Source organism: Nasonia vitripennis, chromosome 1 (assembly GCF_009193385.2).
Source record: "Nasonia vitripennis strain AsymCx chromosome 1, Nvit_psr_1.1, whole genome shotgun sequence".
Classification (NCBI taxonomy): domain Eukaryota; kingdom Metazoa; phylum Arthropoda; class Insecta; order Hymenoptera; family Pteromalidae; genus Nasonia; species Nasonia vitripennis.
Window position 1 is genome coordinate 10865464 of NC_045757.1, and position 16658 is coordinate 10882121.

The 16658-nt window shown below is 35.5% G+C and overlaps 3 protein-coding genes across 6 annotated transcripts; 2 read left to right on the plus strand and 1 right to left on the minus strand.

The window, feature by feature from the left end:
• Positions 1–904: 904 nt before the first annotated feature.
• LOC100117978 (transmembrane protein 135) lies at positions 905–8980 on the plus strand. 2 transcript variants are annotated; one of them, XM_001602025.6, is made up of 10 exons: positions 907–5864; positions 6120–6323; positions 6409–6539; positions 6625–6751; positions 6932–7083; positions 7169–7412; positions 7484–7651; positions 7727–7867; positions 7944–8110; positions 8180–8980. In XM_001602025.6, exons 2-10 carry the CDS (start codon positions 6177–6179, stop codon positions 8292–8294), a joined length of 1392 nt encoding a protein of 463 aa, XP_001602075.1. In that variant the 5' UTR covers positions 907–5864; positions 6120–6176; the 3' UTR covers positions 8295–8980. The 2 variants fall into 2 exon arrangements, with proteins under 2 accessions (XP_008215312.1, XP_001602075.1); XM_008217090.4 differs by lacking the exon at positions 6625–6751 and having other exon boundaries at positions 905–5864.
• LOC100116304 (GPI mannosyltransferase 3) lies at positions 8965–11773 on the minus strand. Of its 3 annotated transcripts, none has more exons than XM_001600845.6 (3): positions 11287–11652; positions 9734–11208; positions 8965–9595 (listed from the first exon to the last, which is right to left on the minus strand). In XM_001600845.6, exons 2-3 carry the CDS (start codon positions 11196–11198, stop codon positions 9585–9587), a joined length of 1476 nt encoding a protein of 491 aa, XP_001600895.2. In that variant the 5' UTR covers positions 11199–11208; positions 11287–11652; the 3' UTR covers positions 8965–9584. The 3 variants fall into 3 exon arrangements, with proteins under 3 accessions (XP_001600895.2, XP_031785843.1, XP_008215328.1); XM_031929983.1 differs by having other exon boundaries at positions 11438–11628; XM_008217106.4 differs by lacking the exon at positions 9734–11208 and having other exon boundaries at positions 11438–11773.
• A 397-nt stretch (positions 11774–12170) lies between these two features.
• On the plus strand, positions 12171–16550 carry LOC100117943 (cleft lip and palate transmembrane protein 1 homolog). Its single transcript, XM_001602003.6, has 6 exons — positions 12171–12500; positions 13264–13836; positions 13925–14042; positions 14124–14327; positions 14415–14552; positions 14627–16550. Exons 1-6 carry the CDS (start codon positions 12411–12413, stop codon positions 15385–15387), a joined length of 1884 nt encoding a protein of 627 aa, XP_001602053.1. The 5' UTR covers positions 12171–12410; the 3' UTR covers positions 15388–16550.
• Positions 16551–16658: the final 108 nt, after the last annotated feature.

Here is a 16658-nt window from a genome sequence, read left to right on the forward strand (position 1 = left end):
TACAATGTATTGGAAGCTAAATTCGGAACGCGACACGTGCTATGTATATTACCGCTAATCAACCGCATAAGTATTAGCGGATGTGCATTTGAGCACATCAGATTTTGCCGCCCGTGCACACACGGGCTATCAGCTCCCTTGGCGTTGATGTATAGTCAGAACTAAATATTGAATGCAACATATACGTGACGAAGAAGAAAGTCTGCTGGTTATTTCGTCCGAAATTATGCAAATGCAATTCTCCGCATTGTACGCTCGATTTTGCCGATAATAGGGAACAGACATGATTTTTAAAACCCTTTTTAAAATAAAGTTAAGAATACACAAAGTGTCATTTTAGAAGTTACTGCTGATATATACAAACACATTAGAGAAAGCAAAAACAGGATTTTTGTAGGATACCAGAATTGCAGAGTTTATGATGACTTAAACCTACAACCTTGTTTCAATTGTGGTAGGTTTGAACATAATGGAAATAAATGCTTTAATGAAAATGGTGTGTTTTAAATGTGCTGGATCTCATAATAATGTGTACTGCAACAGGATAAATGAAATGTGCTGCGTAAATTGCCTATACAGTAACAATACGTACAAAACACAGTACGATACTAAGCATGTTACAAACGATAGTCAACACTGCCAAGTTCTAATAAACAGAATTAATAAGTATATAGCAATTACTGACTATCCATTGACTCCAGTTATCCAGAGATACATCGGTAAGATAGACACGGGAACTACTCTGATAGCATACCTAAAGATTTTTTAATACAAATTGATGGCAAAGACATCAAAAGAGTTGAAAATACCAAGTACTTAGGAATTATTTTTGATTATAATTATATGAAATGGATAAATCATATACAGTATTTAATAAATAAGTTGAAATATATGGTATTTATTTTTAGAAAGATTAATAGATTTATGCAAATTAAAACTTTAAAAATGATATATTATGCATTTTTTCATAGTGTTATAAATTATGGTATAATAGCTTGGGGTGGTGCTTACTCTACTGCTACCAATCTATTACAAAGGCTACAAAACAGAATTTTGAAAATCATAAACAAAAATAATTTTGCTCAGGATAATCCATTGAGTATTGGGCAACTATTTGCATATCAATCAATAATATACCACTACAACACACTAAAAGTTAAATTTTTAAATTCAGAAAGCAAAACTAGGAATAAAAGCATTCAGATACCTAGGAGACTTAAGGCTATAAGTAATAAGAATAGTTATATTAAAGCCATAGGAGTTTATAATGATCTGCCAAATAACCTAAAAACTTTAAGCTCTAAGAATTATACTTATAAACTAAGAGAATGGGTTAAATTTCACATGTAAAAAAAAAATCTTCTTTTTTATAAAATTAATAAGAAATATAGATAATGTATTTATAAATTGCTATGTATTCTGTATACAAATTTTATTAAAACGTTATTAATCAATCTTTCATATTGTAAAACTGTTAAAGTGTGAGTTAGGTACTACATACCTTGAAATAGATTTTATTTTAGTTATAAGGAACTTTAGTTAGTAAGTATACCGGCCTCGCGAACAGGTAACTGCGTTTACCTCTGCGGGAATTTTACTATTATGTAAATAATATGTAATTTTTTGTCTGGTTAATAATAAATAAATAAATACAGCCGAATAAATCTTACACAAAAGTACAAAAGTTACGATTTTTACTGCAATATTTGTTAAGTAATATGGTTTTGAAAATTTGGTTTGCTAATGATACGTTTAAACGATTGGATGAAAATATATATAGATGTATAAACGCATGTAAATGTTAATGCTTCAAAATCAAAATAGATTCATGATGACTATAATTCATGTACTCCAATGCCCGTACGTTAGGTTAGGTCTTTATCCTCTGAGCCGCCATATTGGAGAGCTGCCGTTTTAAAAACTACTCAAACATATGAATTTTTAATTAATAATATTAGGGCCTGGAGGTACTAAATCAGTCAAAAATTGATACATAACGTATTCTTATGCTATTTCCTACTATATTGTATAAGTATTTATACGTATATAGCAAAACCATGTCTGTTCCCTATTAATATATAAATTTGCATTATTATGCCAAATATTAAGCGATTGGCGAGAGATCAAACGACTCATTCATGTGCATAGAGCGGCTTATTATATATTATTATGCTTGTTAATACGACGTACTATATAGGTATTAAGTATTTTTGCTTGTTCGGTTTATTGCTAGTTAATTGTTAGTTTTTTTATAAAATACAAACCATTTTTACTCACTCACTATAATATTATACTTATTAAGTATTTGTCGAAATTAATAAGATCAAATATTAAGAATTCAATAAATCATACAACATTAAATAAGTTTTCAAATTTTTTGCAAAAATAACGTGACGTCTGTCTCAAAAGCAAACTGACGAAAAGCATAATATTTCCTATAAGTAATATACGTGCATACACATACGGCTATAGCTATATATTCTATTGTATATTTCGCCGAACAAGCAGAAAAACTAGAGAAGGGAAAATGCGTGTGCTTTACCGAAAAATCCAATATGCACCAATACCCAATAACTCCCACCCCTGCGAGCTTTTCAAGTTTTCAAAATATTCGATTTTTGCAGATCTTTGCGCAAATCGGCTGATATTAAACTTTTTGTCAGAAATATCTTCCATCACTATATAGCTTATATCATTCGTTTTCTTTCAATCTGGAAAAAAAATCCCACACGCTGAGTTCCGGAATGATAAAGTTCTTACTGGCGACATTTCGATTTATTTTATCTTCTCAAACATCCGCTATAGCCATATTATTATATATAAAGCATATCATTTTCCTCATTATAATTTTTAGTCTCATTTTTATCCAAAGCGCGAGCTCTAATGACGCAACAGTATAAATATAGGTACATCTCCAAAACAACTAGACGAAAAAAACGCTTACAATTAAAGAAAACACCCATACATGCACCTGCCTGTCACACTACCGCACGTGAATATCACATAATATCATATCATGTATGTCATTCTACGAAAAGTCGGACACTTGACGGTTGAAAAATGGTCGTTTTCAACGATTTTTTTATATACATATATACAACGTAGCAGAATCAAGAGTAGTATAGAGCGTAGAAAAATCGAGAAAGAATCGAGAGATACAGTTATATAGGAGCGAGGGCCAAAGAAAAATAAACGCCGGCAGCTCGGGATATAACACGGACGCGGAAAATCCGCCGTAACGAGCGTGTTTGCGCGCCGTTTATACATGGAATTGCCCTTTCCTTATTGGCTCGTTGATCAGCTGAGAAATTTTGTTCCATCTAGTTTGACGTTGTTTTTAAAAAACGTACATTACGTGCTTATTATTAATGCTTCGATACGAAATATGCTAGTGCGAAAAGAGGGCTTTGATTAATTTGCGCAGAATATTTAAAATTTTTTAATTAATTTGATGTAATGAACTATCAGAACACCCGCAATCTTCGTTTTTCGTTGCAGGCTATAGGTAAATTAGTAATAAAAAACAAACACACACTTTTTGCGCGGCTACTTCAAGCTATAAGATCGTCGTAATGAGTTTTATTACGCAGAAAGTTTTCACTTCTCAATAAGGAAGTGCACAAAGTTATATTATGCACTCAGAAATTAAAATACGCGATGTAGCCGGTTCTGCGCTAATAGATCCACTCGCTCGCGTTTGAAACAGGAAGATAATAATCAAAAGAAGATTAGCAATGCATATGCATTAGTGATCTAGAGTCGAATTCGGCACTGATCTACTAGCTTTTTATACGCGCGCGTTTCAATTGTTGAAAAAGCCCGGCATATAATAGGCACACATACATAGATAGGATACATTTCCCCCCTCGTCACGCACACGCAAAAATTCAAATTTTCTCATAGCCTCGTCCGGTACGCGTATAATGAAGAGAAGAAGTGAGCGTGATGTACACCCACCCAACAACGAATACAATGCCAAAGGAGAAAGGGAAATAAATAATAAGCATCACGAACTCCTCCATAGATCGCGTGTGCCTTTTTAATTCACACGTGTGTAGATCTTATATACATACAACACGTGCAGTACTGGGGGGGGGGGGGCGAATTAGTCACGTAAAAAGCACATAATGCTTATAAATCGAGTTATGATATCGCGCGTGCATGCTCCGCTGTAATTGCAGGCTCTGTACACACACTATATAGCTGCTGTATATACATTACATACTCCTGCTTTTCTTTCTTATTTTCTCGAGAGGATTTTCGTGCCGCGCGATCAAATTTAATTAATGGGCCTTATATACTGTATCGCACTCTGATGTGCATGCAGTGTTGCATGCGGAAATTTTTATACACTCGTTGCTGAATAATATAGGTATAAAAACTTTTGCCGGTCCAGCTCTCCGCAGCAAGAATATTCCTCGTATCGAGCCGTGAGCTGCGACCTCGAGTGGGTTTATCCCAGGCCAAATCCAGTTCTCTCTCTCTCTCTCTCTCTCTCTCTCTCTCCCGGTCCGATGCCGTGTATTAGGTTTATATAGGCTCACGGTGACCAAATCAAACAGATATAATAATATGAGTAAGTTCCCGTATAAAAATAGTATACGCATATCAAAAGATAAAGCGAGCAATTATCTCGCTCACTTGACCACAATATACTATATACGCATAATTATATTATTTGCGATAGAGCTTTTGCCAAGATTAATTCCTACTCGCGTACGCATTATTTTATGCGCGGTATAGGTATAGTCAGTTTGATTTTTAATATTGCAATTTTGAATATTTTGTATAGAAAAACGACTTTTCGTCAATTGAGCCCACATCGTTTCAACGATTACTTTTTCCTTATCTTCTTTCACCAAACTATACGTGTACACTACAATGTAAGGGGTTCGTAGATCATCAAAATACGGCGAATCTATAATGAAAAAACGAATTAGTATCGCCCCACTTCCCCCGCATAGATATAATATATGCATTGCGCTATCTCGTTCCTCTACTAATAGATGTATACAATTCTCAGAAGGTCAATCACAAAAAAAAAGCAACAATCTCACCCATCCGATTAATGAAGGCTTAACGTTATAATAAACATAACATTATAATTCCTCAACGCAGATAATCGAAATTAATGAACTTGCACCATCAGCTGCAGAAGCCTGATGCAGACATCAGCGACAACGACGACGCCGCAACATATGACAGTCCGCAAAACACACGTCAGCGACCAGCATCCCCCCTCCCCCCACTCACTTTCTTTCTCTCTGATGACCTCTGTGCTCAGTACACACGTACTCATACCTGTATCGGCTATGCCTATATAGATATGTATACGCCAGCAGCGTGTATAGCGTAGCCATGACACAACACAAGCTGCAGCAGCCAGCAGTCTCCGCAGTGCGACCGCAGCTCTCAAGTCTCAGCTGATGTGTAGCAAAAGGTGTGCAGCTACGGCCGGCCGATAAGACTGCACTGATATACCTCACCCGCCGACATCCTGAATATCGGCTTATCGTTATATATATAGGCCTCATGAAACATCCAATCGTTCGACGAACAAACATCTTCTCTGTGTACTACTTTACGCTGCAGCGGTCGTTTTAATAGCCCGCGGACTTTTCTTTTTTATAACACTCTTGTCCCTCATTAACTTTAAAGAGGGCCCCCCTCCCTTATCAAAGTCGTTACGCAACTTTGCGAGAATCCGTGTAGAGCTGGAGAAATTGGTGCTTTTTATACTATAGACTAGATACCTACATCCGCGGTGTCGTGTGCGCAGGTATGCAATTGCAGGGCCGTTGAAATGAAGTGTCGTTGTCGGCGTACTGCTGCTGGGTTCGACGAAGATTGCGCTCAATCAGATGGTGAGTTTTACTTATAGAACGCGTTTGTAGAAGAGCATATGTATTTGAATAATGATGTGCTTTACACGCTGCCTCGAAACGAATGTCATCGTCTTTTATAGTATACCCGCTACTTTTTTTGCCAGCGCTTCTCGTCTTTTTTTCATTGGCCACAAATCAAGCAAAGCTTTCAGTTCTATTTATGTTACTGCGAGAGTCATAAGTCTGGCTTCTGCCTGGACAGATGTGTGATACGTTGTTTTTCCTCTGCTGTAGTGACACAGAGGACGCTTGTCAGAGGCTTGTCGAGTCACAGTGCAAAGTAACAGCGAGATGCCTGCCCAACTGAGCAAATTTGCTATTGGAGCCAGCTGCAAGGAGTATGCCCATCCATGGTCGGACTCGTGCATCAGCACCACGGCTGGATTGGGTCTACAGGCGGTGCAAGACTGTATCAGGATATACTCTACACTCTACTTTGTGAGTTTTTCACATTGGCAAATCTGTGCTGACGGCTAGTATGGTAATCGTTATACCTTAATACCCATTGGTTTTTTTTTTTCAGATTACGCTTCTGACAAAGGGAAGGGTTCCTACATTAAACGACTTGAAACGGACCTTTATAAGCATCATACAGTCAACTGCATTTCTGTCATGGAGTGCTTTTGCTTATTCCATGTTTATCTGCATTTTTCGGTGAGTTCAACTTGCCAAATTTCTTGTGGATGTTGAATGTCTCTATTTGAATGTTTCTTAAAGTTATATTTTCTTTATGTTGTAGGAGAATGTTGAGACACTTTAATATTTTAACAGTGTCCTTTGTCCCATCCTTTTTCTCTAGTCTTACTGCGATCATTCTTGAGAGACCATCCAGGCGTACAATGCTATGTCTATATGTTTCAAATATTGTGAGACTTTTTTCACTTTACGTAAACTTTTGATCTTTGATTTATTCATCACACATTTAAATTTTGCATGAATCCTTCAAAATTTTGTTCAAAATGCATGTCGCCCCCTAAGCGTGCTCTTATATTCGTTCTTTACTTTCTTCGGTAATTTACATTAACATTTTATTTGCTCACTTGCAGGCTACTGAAACATTGTTCAGGATGGCAGTTTCTAGAGGATATATATCTGGTATTACTCATGGTGAAGTTTATATATTTGCTGCTGGCTTAGCAACCTTGTTGTACTTCTTTAGAAGTAAAAATAATACTGACTCTATTTTTAGAGTTTTTAGGTAAAATAGTTTTCAAAATTTGGTAACCATTGGCATATTCTTATTCAAATTGTGTAGCATTAATATTGAAAAATTTGTAAATTAGGCTTGGGCTGGGTCCATACGAAGAAAAAGGATATCAACAACGAAATCATTCTCAGGCTGCACAGCCAACCAGTTCCTATGCGAAAAACGATACCAATAGAAGAAAGAAGCCATCGAATTCGATATTGAAATTAGTATGGGAAGTTTTAAGAGTTTACAAACAATTAATTGATAAAGTGAAGACATTAGGTGGTAAACATTCTTCTTGTCCTCACCCAAACAGTTGTGTACACTACGTCTTATCTGTAAGCATATCTGCTATTTCACTTTAGATCTAGATCAAAAACATTGGTTATAATTTTCTAAATTTCTTAAGGGTGGCTTGAAAATGTTCAGCATTGGATGCAGTATACAAATCGGACTGAAATTAGTGTTCCAGATGAAAAATTTAATACGGAAACCAAAACAATTTAAAGAGATTCTTTTTAAAAAAGGAACATTGAATTTAGCTTGCTTCCTTGGAGGATTTGCTGGCTTGTACAAAGTATGTTTCATTTTAATAACAATGTTTCAAAATATTAAATTTACAATCAGTGAATTTTACTTTTCATTTTTATAGTTTGTATCGTGTTCTTTACGAAGAGCATGGAATAAAGATTCGCCAGAGCATGCTCTAATTGCTGGTTTAATAGCAAGCACATCTTTTCTAATGTATCGAGACAATACTATAGCTCTTTATGTCGCTTGGAAGGCAGCTCAGGTATACAAATATTCATCATTTAAAATAACCTTTCCTCGAATTATTCTTCGCATCTTATAATAACGTTAATTTATAGCTACTGTGGAATGATGGCGTTGAAAAAGGAAAAGTACCTGAAGTCAAATGGTTTGTGATATTTTTGTACTGCTTTAGTACAGCAGTTTTGTTTCATGCTGCTATTGTAGAGCCGCAGAATTTGAGAATTTCGTATTGGAAATTTTTGTATAATCTTTCAGGAGGAAGGTAAATATAGCAACTTCTCTTTATTTCCGATTATTACATAGTCGGTATTGATTAGCTTTACTTTTTCAGAATTGCCGCCATGTCTCGCGTACCAATTGACGAATTTGGTTTAGAGAGTAACAAACACTTGCAAGCAATTCTTAAAATATCAAAAACACACGATCAACACGTTTATACTTTTTAAAAAAAGAATAGAAATCGTATTTTTCTATTTCTTGATAAACACCAAAGACATTCCAGCAGTAAAAGAGAAATCGGAAACAAACTGTTAAACGTTTTTTGTAAAGTTATTACATGTTCTACTAAGTTGCCTCAATCAAATATTTTTAACAAAACTTAATATCTAATTGTTAGATATGTAAAATATGACAAGAACACAGTATTTTTTTATTTTATTAAACTCTGTGAAGTTTAACGAGAAAACTACTTAAATTCATTTGCTAAAAAAGATAGGCAATTTAATTTATTTTATAATTTAATATATATAATGAACGATCGAACTATATTGTGTATAATAGCTGTACTCAATTTTCTTGTTGAAATTCACGAATATTAATCTATCAAACCAATGGTGCCTATATTAAATTGTGATGATTTAATGATTTTTTCATACTCTTTTACAATTAAAACTTGTCTGATCATTTATGCACTTGTATCTAGGTTTTTGAATTCTTAAAGGATTATTTTTTTACTACTATTGTTTTATCTATGGTTAATATAAATGGTACAACTTATTTTTTCACTATTATACGGAATATTGGTTAATAATGTACAAATATATTTCATTCTCAAGTTAATAGTTGTAACAAAGGGATAGTTGGTTTAAGTATGGAGATTACAAACAAACAATAAAATTTATAAAAAACTGAACTTTTTCTGTTTATTAAGTATATTACAAACAAGCCACTGTACTTTTTAAAACTAATTAGACCTTATAGAAAAATACGCATCGCTGATATATTACAAAATCTTCATTAAAAAATATCTTAATCACGTAGCGACTTTTTTTAGCAATTTCAAAGACTCAGACTGACCTGTGACTTTTGCCAACTGAGCTTGTACATTGGCAATTTTTACTGCGAGGTAAAGAGCGTCCTGAAAATGTTTCTGCGCGGTTTTTAAACTCTGTGGTACTAGAACACCAAACCATTTGATAGGATCCTGTGGCGTCTCCTCATCCTTGTTCAACTTCTTTAAACTTATATCGAAATTTGGAATGTCTTCGATTTTCTCTTGTTCGCCCTTACCATAGCTTGTTTCTAAATCAAAAACTGATCTTATATCATTGTCTTTGCTGGGAACTTGTAACATGCCTACACTTTCTTTTCCACGTATATATCGAGCTTTGGCGAGGTCTATGTGTCCTTGGCGTAACAAGTTTTCTAGTTGAATATTTAGGAGAACCTTTTCTTCGATTAGTTCCAAGTTTTTAATTGAAAGGTTGTCTAGTGCTTCACAGACCTCATCTAGGCTTTTATCTAAAGTCTGCAAAAAATAATTTTTATTCTTTTTTAGTGACAAATAGAAAAAATTTTAAATTCTGTGTATGCATTCGTTCGCTTATTATTTCAACTACAATAAATTCCTATCTGAAGGTTCGTTTTAGTGAAAACTATTACCAACCTTTTGTTATCACAGTTTTTCGGTAAATGACATATTCGTTGAATTTTCCATGTTCAGGGAAGTGAGTATCTGAATAATTCGTTAGTTGAGTGTAATACTTGATGAATTCTATAATTTTTGGTGCTGTTGTGTCGTAAGTAATAACATACAAAGGCCAAGTATTTAAAGGTTTATTCAAATAATTTTGTTTGACCCACTTTGCTGGATTATCAAAAAAGTAATCTGCATCGTTAACATAATTCTTCACATCATTTAAATTTGGTTCGCAAGTTAAAAAGTTCATTGAAACATTTTTATGCAGATGACTGTAATAAGGTGTTGAATGACATTTTGTTAAAAAGACAATGTCAACCTCAGAAGGATTCCTATGTTCGATTTCAGTTCTAAGAAAATTCATGACCTTCAATGGCCCTTGCTGATACTGAGTAGAAAAGTAGAGTGCCGGGAATATATTACTTATGATCAATAAGAAAAGCAAAAAGTTCTTCTTAGATTCTGATATTGTTTGCCGGAAGTAACCTTCATTTATTATATAGAGAAACATAGGAAGTGTGGGCAGAATGAATCGTAATTCTTTGTGAGCCAAGAAAGAATAAATGGCTATAGTCCAGAATCCTAATAAAAGAAGTGTTTTGGACTTTGCTAATGCACTTTCGCACATGTTATGGAAAGAATATGCCAGTAAGCCATAATTTAGTCCAAGTACCACAGGTAAACCATTTGTGAAATACCATAACAAGTGGTTTTTTCCATATTGTTCGGATATTCCATCTAAAACATTTACTTGAAAGAAATTCCATGGCGTAAAGACAAATCTACCATAGCAAGCAATATCTACAATTGTAAAAACAATCAAATAGATCATGCCAATTACAACACATCTCACAAAATAGTTTCTGGTTCTGTAAAGAAGACCAAGGCAGAGAGGTATCCAAACAATTATAGCAGTTGGCCGTACAAATATTACAAAACCAATGATCCACAAAAACTTGGAACCTCGATCTCCTAGGGATCTTGTCCATGGGAACTCGGATAATGCAATGATAGTCAAACACGTTTCAAAAGTGTTGATCAAAGTTCTAGTGGCACAGTAATACCAATACCAATTAATGCAAAGTAAGAATAATGCAGTCTTGCTGCCTGTCCAAACATAAAATCTGTAGTCTGCGTAGGCGGTCAAAAGGGCTTGGAAGATCCTTGGTAATACTATCAACAAAGTAGGAGTGTCTAGACTTAGAAACTTGAGCAGCGAGAACAAAAGTGATATCAAAAAGGGGTACATGTAGCTTCTGATCCCATTGATCCACTCCCAAGTCAAGTAACCATAACCAAAGGACAATTTGTGGGCTACTTCCAATGACTGCCAGTATTCATCAGGCACATGAGAAGTCTGAACAACGAAAACGGAAGAGACCCTCCAGACAACGAGCAAGAGAAAGAGTTTTTTACGCATGGGAAAAGTCATGATGAAAAATCTAGAAACATAAAGAGAGAAAACAGGGTTATACAAACGTCTTTTTTCCAAACTTAAGCATTTAGACTCACAAACATACCCAGTCAGCAAAGCAAATCACTCATCCAACGTTAAACAGCGAACAAATGCATATATAAGTACACTAATTATCTCCTACAAGGTTCAACATCAACTGATGGCACTTGTGAATTTCGGAGCAACGGACAGTTTGAGAATCGGTTGGTACATACGTGTTCCATGTCTTTTCCGTGACCTCAGTTTGAATTCTTGTTTATATCTAATCGGAGCGATGTTGTCGTCGTCCTCGGCGATTCGATAGGTATGCAAGTATACGGGGAGGTGAATAATAAGAGCCCACGGCAACACAGAGGGAGCGTGAGCCGTGAGGTGTGAGCTCCACTGAATGACTGAATGTATAGCAATTATATATATATAGGTATATATCATAAGCGTATACGTTGGCACTTTATATAGACCGCAGCGGGTGCGCGCGCATCCGTAAACATGTGATATGATTAGTTGACGACTATGAAGAGTGCGTCTGCTCTGCCAGTCGCTCTGCGCGTGATTAATTTATTTGTGCGGGCGATGCATTTTGTATTTTTCGAGACCGTCATTGACTGATGAATTAAGCCCGATTGATTATACTGCATGTCTCGTGATCGTTTACGAATGACGGTTATTAATTAAGGCGTGAATATTTCCGTTAGCTGTTGGCGAAAGTGGAATATGGTAAACAATCGTTCTAAAATGTTCCGCAAAAATGTTTGAACAATATACAAACAAACGAATAACGTGAAAGTAGATCGGCCCGAGAAAAAAACAAACAAAAAAGTCAACTTTCACGCTGCAAGCAGATTTTCGAAAAGCTCGCTTATCCCCACCAAAGCTCGAAGCAGCCAATGGTCGCTCTGGGAATCAGTCACAAGGCGCTTCATCAGAGCTCGTCACATCCGGTACAGCACAACAGTCCACCATTACACACAGAATCCTGTCGCGGTCGCAATACACAGTTACATCACGCACACGCGCGCCAACGTCAACCCGACGACGTCGCCAAGTTGCGCTGCTCCGTTTTCATCGTCATCACCATTTCTTCCTCGAGTAAAAAAAGTGGCCGAAGTGACAGAACCCATCGCATCGTCGTCGACTCCTTGAGCGAGTCAGGATTGATCGTTAGCGCGGCGGAGGAGAGACACGAGGATGGCGGGAGGAGAGGACGACGGACAGCAGGAGGCTACTAGCAACGGGGAAGTCGTGCCCGCGACCGCCGACGGCGAAGTCGAGCAGAGCGTGAGTTTTCATACTGTCTACGATCACGTTTTATGGATTATATATATTTCGACAGTGGGCTGGGTTATTTTGGAGGTTATGTCCGCGCGACGGGGGTTGCTGCATGTTGGGGTGGATCTTTGTTTTTGTTAGCGATTTCGAGGTTCTCTCGGTTCTGCGAAAGGTTTTGCGAGGAAGCTACCTTTGGTGCGGAATGGAAGTACAGTTACTCGGCTGTGGCAATTGCTTGCTCATTGGCTATAGCGGTATTCGTGATTTAGATAAGAGTTTCCGATTGCGGATGATTTTTAATTGACGTTCTCGTGACTGTCGTAAAGAAATATTTTCTCGCTAGAATATGGTGCTTTATTGGATGAAAACTTGACTCCGAGCTGAGAGGAAATTTTATTGCCGAGTCATTACTTGTATACTTCATAAAAATGCAAATGTTATTGGGACAATGGCTTCCATTTGCAAACTTGGCCTTAGAGAAAAATGAACGTTTTGTAGCGTTAGAACGACAACTGACACTTGTATACATTGCAAATGATGAAATTTGAAAGTATATATTGGTTGCTCCAATGTCATTGTACTTATTAAATGTTATCACAGCAATTATTATTTTTACATTTCTGAGGCATGATTTTGCAAATTAATTTATGTTCAAAATTCATAATTATTGTAATTTATGTAAAGTTTTCCAATGCAGTTTGCATTGAATAAAATATTCCTTACTCAGATAGGTGATCCTTAGATAGTAAATAATACATTTTTTTTTATACAGGAAAACCAAGAAGGAGATCAAAGAGAAAAGCAAAGTTATGGCCAATCATTTTTTGCTATAGCCAAAACTTTGATCACCAGGGCTGTGATAATCTACTTCATCAGTTCCTTTTTTCGGCGGGGAGCTAATAATACGCAAACTCCTGGAGGTGCACCAGCTGTAGCTCCTAACACTGCATTTAACATCTTTGCCAATGGCACTGTATTTGACCTATACATATACCTATCTGAAGCTGAATACTTCAGGGATTTTAATGATCCCAAGGCCAAAGTATGGACTGAGCATGGGTTGACTTATGGTGACTGGTATAGTGGTCCAGATGGAGATGGAAGCAGAGTTATTACACATTCCTTTGAACCACCAAAGAGGTTACTCAATAATGGCTCGATATACCTTCACGTGTATGTTACGAAGAATGGCAAATCACCAGATCCTTCAGCTGGAAAGAAATTATTTGCCGGTGAAATGATGTCTTATGCTAGAAGGATGTTGAATAAATTCAAAAAAATCAAGTATCAGAAAACGCATAATTTATTGACTGGTCAAACCAAAGCTAGTGAAGAAGAAATTAAGGTATCTAATACATTTTATGTAGATGTTTCGATTTAATTTAATTTCAATTCAGTTTAATTTTAAGATTTATTATTTTTCACATTTACAGAAAGCTGAGCTGATGGATCAAGAAATTTTATCTCACTGGCATCCAAACTTAACAGTAAATTTGGTAACAGACCAAACAAATTGGGTACAAGGTCAGGTGCCTCCACCTTTAGACGAATGTAAGCTATTTTTAATTTTTGTTTTTTGTACAATACCTTACTTGGAAAAAAATTTTAACGACTTTAATTTTCGATCTTCAGACATTGAGTTTTCTCATAATGGAAAATTCTACAAACCTGTTATATTCATGAATGACTTTTGGAATATGCAAAGGGACTACCAACCTTTGAACGACACAATAAAAGAACTTCAGCTACGATTAACTTATCAACCTCTGTCATTGTTCAAGTGGCAGTTATACGCTGCTCAGACAATGAGAAATAAATGGACTTCATCCCTACTAGGTAATTTGTTTAAAAATGACTTATATTAATAAGCCAAGAAATATGTTGGTGTACAACTGCCTAACTTTGAAATTTACGTTTCTCCAGGAGATACACAGGAAGAGGATGGTGATGATCAAGATACTTTAAAAGAGACACTACTAGAAACAAATCCTTACTTACTTGGTATGACCATTGTAGTTTCAATATTCCATAGTGTCTTTGAATTTTTGGCATTTAAAAATGGTAAGTTAATACATTCTCAAATTAAATTTATCATTTTGTAAATATTTCTACAATTTTTAAATTTTTTTAACTAGACATTCAATTCTGGAATAACCGAAAGTCTCTGGAGGGCTTGTCGGTACGATCCGTCTTCTTCAATGTATTCCAATCCCTTGTAGTACTGCTGTATGTTCTTGACAATGAAACAAATACTCTGGTGCGCATTAGCTGTGGAATCGGCTTACTGATTGAGATCTGGAAGATAAACAAAGTTGTGGACATCAAGGTTGACCGTTCAACCAAAGTTTTAGGCATCTTTCCAAAATTAACCTTCCAGGACAAAGGTTCTTATAGTGAATCTTCGACGAAGGAGTATGACAGACTTGCTTTCAAGTATCTATCTTGGGCACTCTATCCCCTTCTGGGTGGTTACGCTATCTACTCTCTTATGTACCTTGAGCACAAAGGCTGGTATTCCTGGGTGCTCAATATGCTGTATGGTTTTCTACTGACTTTCGGTTTCATCATGATGACGCCTCAGCTGTTCATCAACTATAAGCTCAAGAGCGTGGCGCATCTGCCCTGGCGCATGATGTCTTACAAGTTTTTGAACACCTTTATCGACGACATATTTGCGTTCGTGATCAAAATGCCAACGTTATATAGATTAGGCTGCTTCCGCGATGACATTGTCTTCTTCATCTTCCTGTATCAGCGCTGGATTTACAAAACCGATCTATCAAGAGTCAATGAATTTGGCTTCAGCGGCGAAATGGAAACGCAGTTGACGGATGAAAAGAAGAGAAAAGCTATTGAGAACAAAGACAGTTCCAAAGAGGATAAAAAGACGAAATAAATAATTGCAGATTTGTGCTTGTGTGCCTGTTTTATGTACGAAAGATCGGTAAGTTGGGTTGTTGCGAAATGGTTTAATGTTAAATCATTAGCTAATGTGTTTCTTACCTGGGTGAAATGTTTCATTGATACAGAACATTTTTCATGAAAATATGCATTTGTTCATATATCCTGTTATGAACTAGTAAGGTACTTGAATTTGAAAAATAAGCTTTGAAAAAAATGTATCAAATATCCATTTTTTTCATTCATAATATTCTTGTGAATAATAGACTGAAAATTAAATTGCATAATAATCCAAATTTTTACAATTTCATAATTAAAAATGTCATTTTGTTAACATAAATAAAATTTCTTAATACCAATGAAATGTCTTCACCAGGACACTTAACAAAGTATTACTGGTATTTTTGTGTAGAATATTCTATGGTTTTAACGAGATTAGCGCGTGTTTATGAACGTGAGCATAGAGTGCAATAAATAACTGAATCATCTTTGAGTTAAAAAACGTCAAGTTGTTGGTATTGCTTTGTTTCATTTTTGTTTATATTTGACTGTCTTTTATACACAATAAATATAAAGTGCATAAATGTATTCTTCACACTCATATACCAGATGCTTTGTGAATGTGAGTACAAGTGATCGCGCAAACATGGGCGCATATACGTGTGTATATTATATTAAGCTATGGAATTGAAGTGAAATAGGGAAAAAAAATGTTGGTGTTTAAAAAAGAGGGATAGTGAAGATCGATGTAAAAAATACTTACGCGAATTAAGACAAGTATTTGTTATCTGTGAATTATAAAAGAAAAAAATATCTATGAATAGTAAAATATGCGAGTCAGGCTTCCAGTTCATTGGCGATTAATTTTGCAATGAATTGTTTGTCAATGGCATTGAGTGTGTTAAAACAACTCAATTAACTATATATAAAGTGTTGAATCAGATCTAACCGTTTTTAGAAATTAAAATCTTGTTAATATCTAGTTAATATAGTTGTTTACACGAAGAAAGTGTAGTGTAGCTTCTTAAGTAGTGACAATTCAATAATCGAAATTTTAATTTTTAAAAACCAATTGATCTGTTTTATACCAAATTATCAAGAAATCTGTTGAAAACCCAATGTTTTTCATATCCATTAAAAAACTTTTCTCTGTTTTCATTTGAACTTGTTTTAATTGAACCCTTTTCATTATATCGACTGCCAATTGTATGCAAGACTTATGAAACACGAATTTTAGTTATAAAAAACTTTAATAAGTATTTTAGA